Source organism: Gorilla gorilla, chromosome 15, assembly GCF_029281585.2.
Source record: "Gorilla gorilla gorilla isolate KB3781 chromosome 15, NHGRI_mGorGor1-v2.1_pri, whole genome shotgun sequence".
Taxonomy (NCBI): Eukaryota; Metazoa; Chordata; class Mammalia; order Primates; family Hominidae; genus Gorilla; species Gorilla gorilla.
The window spans coordinates 69,541,402-69,553,599 of record NC_073239.2 but is presented as its reverse complement, the minus strand read 5'-3'; the positions used below and the strand labels follow the sequence as shown (position 1 = coordinate 69,553,599).

General features: G+C 36.4%; 1 protein-coding gene across 2 annotated transcripts in view; it reads right to left on the bottom strand.

Moving 5' to 3' along the window:
- GPR137C (G protein-coupled receptor 137C) overlaps positions 1-12,198 on the bottom strand; it is an 82,197-nt gene that overhangs the window by 30,211 nt on the left and 39,788 nt on the right. For both annotated transcript variants that reach the window (XM_055361394.2, XM_004055178.5), the window contains exons 2-3: positions 9,201-9,244; positions 7,178-7,406 (exon numbers count right to left, since the gene is read on the bottom strand). In XM_055361394.2, the coding sequence (XP_055217369.1) occupies positions 7,178-7,406; positions 9,201-9,244 (273 nt within the window). The remainder of the gene's footprint in view (positions 1-7,177; positions 7,407-9,200; positions 9,245-12,198) is intronic.

Genomic DNA, 12,198 nt, shown 5'->3' with positions numbered 1-12,198 from the left:
AACTGAGCAAGAAGACATGACAACAATAAATACATGCACATCCAACACCAAGAACACCCAAATATATGAAGCAAATATTAATATTAGCAAAGCTAAAGGGAGAGATAAACTGCAATACAGTAGCAGTAGGGGACTTCAACACCTCACTTTTAGCAACGGACAGATCATCCAGGTGGAGAATCAACAAAGAAACATTGGAGATAAATTATACTCTAAGCCAACTAGCCCTAACAGACATCCATAAAACATTTCATCCAACTGCTGCAGAATGCACATTTTTCTCATCAGTACCTAAAACATTCTCCAGAATAGACCATATGTTAGGCCAGAAAACAAGTCTCAACAAATTAATTAAACAAAGTCAAATCATATCAATATCTTTTCTGGCTGCAACAGAGCAAGACTAGAAATCAGTAACAGGAGGAACTTCTGAAACTGTAAAAATACATGGAAATTAAATAACATGTTCCTGAATGATCAATGGCTCAACGAATAAGTTAAGGAAATTAAAAAAATTCTTGAGAAAAAAAAATGGAAACACAACATACCAGAAACTATAGGATACAGCAAATGCAGTAGCAAGAAGGAAGTTTATAGAAGTAAATGCCTCCATCAAAAAAATAGAAAGACAAATAAACAATCTAATAATGTATCTCAAGGAAACAGAACAGCAAGAGCAAGCCAGAGCCAAAATTAGTAGAAGGAAAGAAATAATGAAGATTAAAGCAGAAATAAATGAAATTGAGACTTAAAAAAGTACAAAAGAGGAACAAAACAAAAAGTTTGTTTTTTGAAAAAATAAATCAACAAACTTAGCTAGACTAACAAAAAGAGAAGACTCAAATAATTAAAACTAAGGATGAAAAGAGAAACATTAGCAGCCTGGACAACATAGATTCTGTCTACAAAAAATTTAAAAAATTGGCTGGGTGTGGTGGCACAAGCCTGTAGTCCCAGCCCTGGGAGTCTGAGGTGGGAGGATCACTTGAGCCTGGGAAGTCCAGGCTGTAGTGAGCTGAGATCACACCATTGCCCACTCCAGCCTGGGTGACACAGTGAGACACTGTCTCAAAGTAAATAAACAAATTTAATTAATAAATAAAAGCACTATTCATGTAAAATAAAAAAGAAAAAGAAAAAGGAAACATAACAGATACCACAGAAATACAAGAAATCATTAGAGACTATTAGGAACTACATGCCAACAAATTAGAAAACCTGCAAGAAATGGGTAAGTTCCTGAACACATATAACCTACCATGATTGAATAGTGAAGAAAACCTGAATACATCAATAATGAGTAATAATATTAAAACAGTAATAAAGTCCCCCAACAAAGAAAAAGCACAAGACCTTATGCCTTCACAGCTAAATTCTACTGAAAGTTTAAAGAAGAACTAATACCAATTCTGCTCAAACAATTTCAAAAAATTGAAGGAGCGGGAACATTTCCAAAATCATTCTATGAGGTTAGCATTACCCTGATACCAAAAACAGGAAAAGAGACAAACAACAAAAAACTCTACAGGCCAACATCTCTGATGAAAATAGATGCAAACATCCTTGACAAAATACTGGCAAACAGAATTCAACAACATATTGAAAAGATCATTCGCCATGATCAAGTTGATTCATCCCAGGGATGCAAGGAAGGCTCAATGTACACAAATCAACAAATGTGATATATCGCAGCAACAGAATGAAGAACAAAAACCATATGTTCATTTCAATAGATGCTTAAAAAGCATTCAATAAAATTCAACATCCTTTCATGATAAAAGCCCTAAAAAAATAGGGTACAGAACATACCTCAGCAAGATAAAGTCTAAATATGACAAACACACAACTAATACTATATTGAATGGGGAAAAATTGAAAGCCTTTCCACTAAAATCTGGAACAACATAAGGATGCCCACTTTCACCACTTTTACACAACATAGTACTGGAAGTCTAAGCCAGAGCAATTAGGCAAGAGAAAGAAATAAAGGGCATCCAGACTAGAAAGGAAGAAGTCAAATTAATCCTTGTTACAGATTACATGATCTCATATTTTGAAAAACTTAAAGATTCCACAAAAAACTATTAGAACTGATAAATGATCAGTAAAATTGAAGGATACAAAATCAACATACAAAAATCAGTAGTGTTTCTATATGCTAACAGTGATCAATCTGAAAAAGAAATCAAGAAATCAATCTCATTTAAAAACAGCTACCAAAAAATATCTAGGAATAAATTAAACCTAAGAAGTAAAAGATCTCTATAATGAAAACCATGAAATAGTGAAGAAAGAAATTGAAGAGGACACAAAAAATGGAAAGACATCCCATGCTCATTAACTGAAAGAATCAATATTGTGAAAATTTCTATACTACCCAAAGTGATCTACAGATTCAATGAAATATCTGTCAAAATAGCAATTACATTCTTCAAAGAAATAGAAGAAAAATCCTAAAATTATATGGAACCACAAAAGACCCTGAATAGCTAAAGCAATCCTAAGTAAAAAGAATGAAGTTGGAAGCATCACAATATTTGATTTTAAATTATACTGCAAAGCTATAGTATCCAAAACAGCATGGTACTGGCATAAAAACAGACACACAGACCAGTGGAATAGAACACAGAATTCAGAAATAAATCCACACACTTGCAGCCAACTTATTTTTGACAAAGATGCCCAGAACATACACTGGGGGAAGTCACAATCTCAATAAATGGTGCTGGGAAAACTGGTTATCCATATGCAGAGGAATTAAACAGCCCCATTTTGGCTGTGCACGATGGCTCATGCCTGTAATCCTGGCACTTTGGGAGGCCAAGGCAGGTGGATCACCTGAGATCAGGAGTTTAAGAGCAGCCTGGCCAACACGGCAAAACCCCATCTCTACTAAAAATACAAAAAAATTAGCCAGGCGTGGTGGTGAGCACCTGTAATTCCAGCTACATGGGAGGCTGAGCCTGGAGAATTGCTTGAACCTGGGAGGTGGAGGTTGTAGTAAGTCAGGATCACAACACTGCACTACAGTCTGGGTGACAGACAGAGCTAGACTCTGTTTCAAGAAAAAAAAAAAAAAGCCCCATCTCTCACCATCTACAAAAATGGATTTAAAACATAAATTTAAGACCTGAAACTATGAAAGTACTAGAAGAAAACACTGGGGAAATGCTCCAGGACCTTCATCTGGGCAAATATTTTTTGGGTAAGGCCTCAAAAGCATAGGCAACCAAAGTAATAATAGACAAATGGGATTACATCAGGCTAAAAAGCTCCTGCACAGAAAAGGAAACAATTAACAAAGTGAAGTGACAACCTACAGAATGGGAGTAAATATTTACAAGTTATCCATTCAACAAGGGATTAATAACCAGAATATATAAGGAACTCAAACAATCAATAGCAAAAATATAGATAATCAAATTAAAAATGGGCAACATACCTGAATAGACATCTCTACAAAAGCAGACATACAAATGGCCAACAGTTAAATGAAAAAATTCAACATCAATCATCAGGGAAATGCAAATCAAAACCACAATGGGTTATCATCTCACTATAGTTAGAATGGTTATTATCAAAAAGACAAAAAATCAAGTGCTGGCAGAGATGCAGAGAAGGGGGAATGTCTGTACACTGTTGATGGGAATGTAAAGTAGGACAACCGTTATGAAAAACAGTATGAGGCTGAGCACAGTGGCTCCCATCTGTAATCCCAGCACTTTGGGAGGCCGAGGAGGGTGGATTACTTGAGGTCAGGAGGTCGAGACCAGCCTGGCCAACATGGTGAAACCCCGTCTCTACTAATAACACAAAAAAAATTTAGTCAGGCGTGGTGTCAGGCACCTGTAATCCCAGCTACTCGGGAGGCTGAGGCAGGAGAATTACTTGAACCTGGGAGGCAGAGGTTGCAGTGAGCCAAGAGTGCGCCACTGTACTCCAGCCTCAGCGAAAGAGCAAGACTCCATCTCAAAAACAAACAAACAACCCCAAAAAGCAGTATGGAAGTTCCTTGAAAAACTAAAAATAGAACTACCATATGATCCAGAAATCTCACTGCTGGGTAGATATCCAAGAGAAAGGAAATTACTATGTCAAAGAGACAGGTGCACTCCTATATTTATTGTAGCACCATTCATAATAGCCAAGATATGGAATCAACCTAAGTGTCCATCAACAGATGAATGAATAAAAAAATGTGGTATATGTATATACAATGGACTATTACATGGGCATAAAAAGAATGAAATCCTGTCATTTGAAACAACGTGGATGGACCTGGAGTTCATTATGTTAAGTGAAATAAGCCAGGCACAGAAAGACAAATATACTGCATGTTCTCACTCACATGTGGGAGCTACAAAAGTGGATCTCATGGAGGTAGAGTAGAATAATGGTTACTAGAGGCTGGAAAAGGAAGAGTGGTAGGGGAGGATGAAGAGAAGTTGGTTGATGAGTACAAAAATACAGTTAGATAGGAGTAAGTATTTGATAGTACATTATGGAAATTATAGTTAATAACAATTTACTATATGTTTCAAAATAACTAGAAAGAACCGTAATGTTCCAATACAAAAATATAAATGTTTGAGGTGATGATATCCCAATTACCCTGATTTATTACATATTGTATACATGTAGCAAAATATCACATGTACCCCAAAAATATGTACAACTAAATATGACATCAATTAAATAATACAAAAAAATTAGATTGCACATACAAATGCCACTTTGTATAAACTGATAACTGCCCCAAGAGAAATAAATAAAATTTTAAGATAATTCAGATAGTGAGTTATTTCTAAATTTTATTTTAGAGTTGGGGGAGAAGGGATCAAATTGAGTTCATAAAAAGGGGAAAGATTAAATGAGGTCTTTAAAGTTAAATAAGACATGAAAAATCAGATAGAGATGTGTGAGAGGAAAGCCGTTCCTGGATAATAAAACAGCCTAAGAATATAGAGATAGAGGGCATACTGTGTTTTATTTGGAAATAAGGAAGGTAAGATTGGTTGAGACAAATTACAGAGGATCTTATTGTCACAGAACATGTAAAGGAAGGAAGAAAGAATGAAAAGAGGAAGACAGAAGACCAAAGTCTGAACTTTAAGGAAATGCTCTTAAAGACAACAAGAAACAGGGTCAGTTTGATAGTGAAAGAGTACCAAAGGTATTGAGCGAGAGAGAGAGAGAGAGAGAGAGGGACAGAAGCAACCAAAAAAACCCCAGAAAGTGAAAGAGGTAGATGCTCAATAAACACTTGTTGACTGAATAAAAGGAATGACTATTATTGTACACTGTTATAGAAGTCAAAAGTCAAAAATGAGTCTAGTGATTATACAAGAACATGAAAGCAAGATGACATGCTCTTTGAATACAGAAGTTTATAATCTAGTTAGGAAGACTGGGAACTACTCAACATTACAATATTACAAAAATCATCTAGTATGTCATCTACCTTTATAGGTGAACATGTCTGAACATGTATATCTGTAGTATTCCTAGATAATTCCGAATCTATACAGCTTTTAAATTTAAAACTTTAAATAATAATAAATAAGTGAATACCTTTCATATGATAGTAAGGGAATGGTGTTCTAATAATTCTGGAGGATTTAGTAAATGAAATTTTCTTCTCAGATTGGTGACTTTTATTCAGAGTATTATCTATTTCAAAGCGAGTAAAAAACCAAACTTAGAAATACACTAGGTATCTAGAGGAGAAGCACTTGAAATTCAACATCTATTTATGCTTTATCCTTAGACAAGCAACAGGTATGAATTCTATAGTGATGTTATTATACTAAATAAAGATGCCATTGCTCCTACCAAAAGATTATGGACTGTAACAGTGACAGTATTATTTAACAGTCGAACCAAAGCCTGAATTAGCTAAAATATTTAAATGTTAGGAGCAAACTAGACTAGAAATTTAATAAAATAATTTTCCAGGTAAGATTAATAAGTTTGAAAGTCTGATTTTCTTTGTCTCTTCTCTCTCTCTCTCTCTCTCTCTCTATATATATATATATATATACACACACACACATAATATCTCCCCCAGCATTCCACTGAAATATACTTAAAAAGTAAAATTAAAATCTCTGCCTACATTTAAAGGACAAGTTGATTACCATATATTTAATTATAGTACCTTACTTTACTAGGACTATATTAAGGATAACGAAAATATAGAAGCCTAAAAATATTTCAGAGGACTATTTTAACTGTCTAAGATACTATCTCAACTTATTATTAGTGAATAGGCAATGATGTCAAATTAAAGCAAGAAGACAAGCTCTCCTGTGGAAGTGATTGTAAAAATGTATTTATGTACATACCCATACCCCAATATCCACATATCTACCCCCTCACACCCAATGCCACACATAAACTGTGATGATCAATTTTCTACTCAATCACATGGTCAATCAACAATGGTAGAAACTTCCATGTTTCTTTGTTAATGGGCTACTATTTGGCTTCTGTTTGTTGATCCAAAGTATAAGGCAAGGGAGAAGCAAGGCATTTATAAATTTTGCTACACAATTAGTTGTTTCAAATATCATACAGCCTTCATATTATTGGGTGAAGTAACATTTTTTAACCTTTACACAAATAAAAACCACTTTTACCTATATGACATCTTAACATTGCTAACCCTGCCACCCTTACTGGGCAAAATCTTAAGATGCTAGCATGATTTTATATTATAGGCTATTTTTGATCCATTCATATATATTCTGATTTATTTCATGTGATTAGCCTCCAATGCAGAATCACAGAAAATACAACATGCTTAGTATATTCTTTCTTCTTTTCTTTAAACCATTGTTTAGTAAGGACCAAATACTGAATAACTTTTAATTTCTAGTGATTATTCTTTCATGCTCAAAGTTAACTGTCATTCAGGATATTTTTTAAAAAAGCAATATGCCTGTAGTCCCAGCTACCTGGGAGGTTGAGGCAGAGGATCACTTGAGCCCAAAAGCTCAAGGCTGTACTGCACAATGATTGCATCTGTGAATAGCCACTGCACTCTAGCCTGACTAATATGGCGAGACCCTGTCTCAAATAAAATAAAATAGCAATATAAACTTTCCATTAAAATATGATTAGTAGGGTAAGAATTTGAAATTAGATTTTCAAGTGCCAATTTAAGAAATATTCTTACCTTTGATTCGAGGTAGACATTAGCTGATGACATTTTTGTAATTTTGCATATGTAACACACTAAAGAGATGGCACAAAGAATAAACAGGCTATCATTAATTAATGCTCGAACAAACACAGTCCACTTCAACTGATTTTCTGGGACATCTCCATGAACTAGCATTGCGCAAGTCAAGTTCACCACTAAAAAGAGCAGGCTTGCCATTATAAAGCCCAAATGCAGTAGAATTCTGAAAGAAAAAAAGTATATTAGATGGTTATATAACTAATAAGAGATCAAATTTAATTCTGCAATAGTGTGTTATGTTAGGTACAAGAATTCCTTCAGTTTGAAATGTTTATGAATGGCATAGATTTTTAAGCATTTATTCAGAAATAGTCTCAGGTTGACTTGAACTCAGTTTCTCCACCAGGAATAAGACAGGACTATCTTAACACTATTTCAAGTAATCCAGAATTTTTCATTTTTATAACTATTAAGCATATTTTCATTAACCTTTCCCATCCAAGAATTATCAGGCTTTTACAATGTGCCTGAAAATTAATATACTGTATCTAAATTCATATTGATTAAATTTTAATTGATTAAAATATTAATTTTAAGAGTTAGGCCAGGCATGGCAGCTCATGCCTGTAATCTCAGAACTTTGGGAGGCCAAGGCAGGCAGATCACTTGAGGCCAGGAGTTCGAGACCAGCCTGGCCAACATGGAGAAACCTCATCTCTACTAAAAATACAAAAGTTAGCCAGGTATGGCGGCACACGCCTGTAGTCCCAGCTATTCAGGAGGCTGAGGCACAAGAATCACTTGAATCTAGGAGGTGGAGGTTGCAGTGAGCCAAGATAGCGCCACTGCACTCCAGCCTGGGTGAGACTGCGAGACTGTATCAAAAAAAAAAAAAAAAGGAAAAAAAATTTTTTAAGAGTTAAAGTATGTTTTAAACAATATTCCTTATGAACTTCTGATTATAGCAAAAAATGCTTTCAAACTTGACTAAAGAAGAACATAGGGACAGTATATGTAGAGCTTCAAGCACCCATTAATACCTCATGTTCTTAAAAAGTTGCATATTTACTGTGCATGAAGAGCAACTCTGCACATAAAATCCTTAATCTCTTCCCCCTAAGAAAATTTAGGCTACCTCATAAGAACTCTTCAGTTAAGGCTGCTATGTGTATCAAGTAGTAGTAACAACTATCTGCACGAACGTAATCCCAGTTCAAACACATTTATACTTCTAAATTAAATACATATGATGCTGAAATTTATCTGGCTTCTTGATATATTGGGTCATTTCAATAGTGGAAATCAGAAAGTAGCTGCCTTTGGAAATGGTTTAAACGAGGTAAATTGAAGGTAATGTGCAATCTGTAACAAGCAAACAAAACTGCTTAGTGTACACGCAAAGCAAAAAGATTTTAGTTTTAAAAGGTTGTATTTTGAAGTTCTCTCAGATTAAATAATAAAAACAGTAATTACATAGTTTGAAACCCAAAAAGGATCTTGAAATTACCTACATATCCAGATAATTAGAGTAGTTTAGAAACTAGTAGAGGGTACATGAGTTGCACAGTCAGCAAGTTAGTGGGAAAATTGGGTTGGAAACCCCAACCTCATGACTCCACAGCTTAGCACTCTCGCTTTTGAGATTGATCAGTACTGAAATACTACCTATTTCATGGAACATTCTCACTCCAAACAGCATAATCTAACTTTGGCAAAAGTGGACCCTATGAAGTTAGATCTAACATTTGAATCAGGGACAGAGCAGCAAAAAAACAAAAAATCAGTCAGCTGTATGGCTGAAGGGAGAGAAATGTGGGCTACTCAATTTGATTCCTTTGAACCAATCTAACAACTTGGTTTTCTATAAAACTGTGAAGGTGCCCTCAACAACCACTCCCTTCTACCACGAGAAGTCTACTATTAAAAAAAATTAGATCTTTTAGATACTAAGCCTTAATATTAATGAATTAATACTTTAGATCTTTTAGATAGAAATTTAGATACTCATAAAACTTACTTGTGTCTGTCAAGTTCAGTGGCACATCTGACTTTACATATAACCTATAAAGAGAATATAAAAAGAAAATTTTGAAAACGTGTAATATAGAATTCTTAAATATGTTCTGATTTTGTGTTTTAAAGTGCTACCACTATAAATAACATATAGCACGCAAAGTTGAAATGTTAACAGTTGAGCTACCATAAACAAAGAGACAGGTTTCCAAAGGCTTAAAACAATAAGTCAATAACTTTCTTTGTTATCAACATAAACCTACATTTCTATCTTTAAAGATTTAAACAGAATTAATTCAGTTTAAACATTTACTGTACTTGTATTATGAGGCAGACATTGTGCTGAATGGCTTGCCACCTATCCTAAACTTCATTATATTAGTCATGTTTTATTCTAAAATGGAACTTCTTGCTTAAATATGAATATGGCTGAGTATTCTCCAAAGACTATTTTCTTCAGTAATGAAATGAATTAGTAAAGTGAAATGAGGTACCAAAAGTGAACACAAAGATAATGAGCATATATCATATTTAGTAAACTTTCTTCTTTTACAAAGCCTTACAAAAGGCAGGTGCTCAGATACTTGTTGAATAAAGTTAGGTGAGTAGGTAAACCAAATTTGAAATAAATATGGTATATTCTGCGAACATAGTATTAAGGGTCTCAAGTCCTTACTGGTGAACTTTAAATTATTCTTTAGATAATGGGAAGATATTGAAAGTTTTTATACAGCTATTCCAAAATATGGAATTTCACTAATCTGACATTAGTGTACAGGCTACTACAGAGGAACTACAAAATAAAAGTAGAAAGACCAGTTACAGGACTATTGAAGTACAGTATGAAGTTTGGGGACCTGGAAAGAAAGAAGAAAGTACATTATGAAGAAAAATAGTGAAGGTACATGGTAACTCACTGATTTCATTTAAACATTTACCAAGTGCCTATTATATATCACACTCTATGAAAGGTGCTATGGATTCATAAACATGACCACGGTTTCTGCTCTCTAGGAGCTCAGAGTATGAAAGAACAAAAAAACCATCTATTTTGATACATTGTGATATAAATGCAAAATATGCTATCACAAAATCTAGAAGGAGAAAAAGACTAATTCACTCCAAGAAAGGGTATGAGGTAAGGGGAAAAACTGTCTGGAGTGTCAGGGAGGACTTCTCATAATATTTGAGCCAACTTATGAAGAGTAAATTGGTGTTAGGCAGGTGAATCATCAGGCAAAGATAGATGCCTGTGCATCTACTCATACCTACTGTACAGCCACGTGTCGCTTAATGACAGAGATATGTTCTGAGAAATGCATTGTTACAAATGCACCATTTGGAGATATAAGACGGGTCCCTTCCAATATGGCCAAATAGGAACAGCTCCAGTCTGCAGCACCTAGCAAGGTTGACGCAGAAGACAGGTGATTTCTGCATTTCCAACTGAGGTACCTGGTTCATCTCATTGGGACTGGTTGGACAGTGGGTGCAGCCCATGGAGGGTGAGCTGAAGCAGGGCGGGGTGTCACCTCACCCGGGAAGCACAAGGGGTTGGGGAATTTCCCTTTCCTAAGCAAGGGAAGCCATGACAGACTGTACCTGGAGGAATGGTACACTCTCATCCAAATACTGCGCTTTTCCCACAGTCTTAGCAACTGGCAGACCAGCAGATTCCCTCCTGTGCCTGGCTCGGTGGGTCCCACGCCCACAGAGCCTTGCTCAATGCTAGCGCAGCAGTCTGAGATCGACCTGCAACACTGCAGCCCGGCAGGGGGAGGGGTATCCGCCATTGCTGAGGCTTGAATAGGTAAACAAACCAGCCAGGAAGCTTGAACTGGGCGGAGCCCACCGCAGCTCAGCAAGGCCTACCGCCTCGCTAGACGCCTCCTCTGTGGGCAGGACATAGCTGAACAAAAGGCAGCAGACAACTTCTGCAGACTTAAACGTCCCTGTCTAACAGCTCGGAAGAGAGCAGTGATTCTCCCAGGACGGAGTTCGAGCTCTGAGAACGGACAGACTGCCTCCTCAAGTGGGTCCCTGACCCCTGTGTAGCCTGACTGGGAGACACCTCCCAGTAGGGGTCGACAGACACCTCATACAGGCGGTTGCCCCTCTGGGACGAAGCATCCAGAAGAAGGACCAGGCAGCAATATTTGCTGTTCTGCAGCCTCCCCTGGTGATACCCAGGCAAACAGGTTCTGAAGTGGACCTCTAGCAAACTCCAACAGACCTACAGTTGAGAGGCCTGACTGTTAGAAGGAAAACTAACAAACAGAAAGGAATAGCATCAACATCAACAAAAAGGACATCCACACCAAAACCTCATCTGTAGGTCACCAACATCAAAGACCAAAGGTAAATAAAACCACAAAAATGGGGAGAAACCAGAACACAAAAGCTGAAAATTCCAAAAACCAGAGTGCCTCTTCTCCTCCAAAGGATAGCAGATCCTTGCCAGCAATGGAACAAAACTGGACGGAGAATGAGTTTGACGAGTTGACAGAAGTAGGCTTCAGAAGGTCAGTAATCAAACTTCTCCGAGCTAAAGGAGCATGTTCTAACCCAATGCAAGAAAGCAAAAAACCTTGAAAAAAGGTCAGACGAATGGCTAACTAGAATAAACAGTGTAGAGAAGACCTTAAATGACCTGATGGAGCTGAAAACCACAGCATGAGAACTTCCTGATGCATGCACAAGCTTCAATAGCCGATTCAATCAAGTGGAAGAAAGGATATCAGTGATTCAAGATAAATTAATAAAACAGAGCGAGGAGACAAGATTAGAGAAAAAAGAGTAAAAAGAAATGAAAAAAAAGCCTCCAAGAAATATGGGACTATGTGAAAAGACCAAATCTATGTTTGATTGGTGTACCTGAAAGTGATGGGGAGAATGGAACCAAGTTAGAAAACACTCTTCAGGATATTATCCAGGAGAACTTCCACAACCTAGCAAGGCAGGCCAACATTCAAATCCAGGAAATTCAGAGAACGCCACAAAGA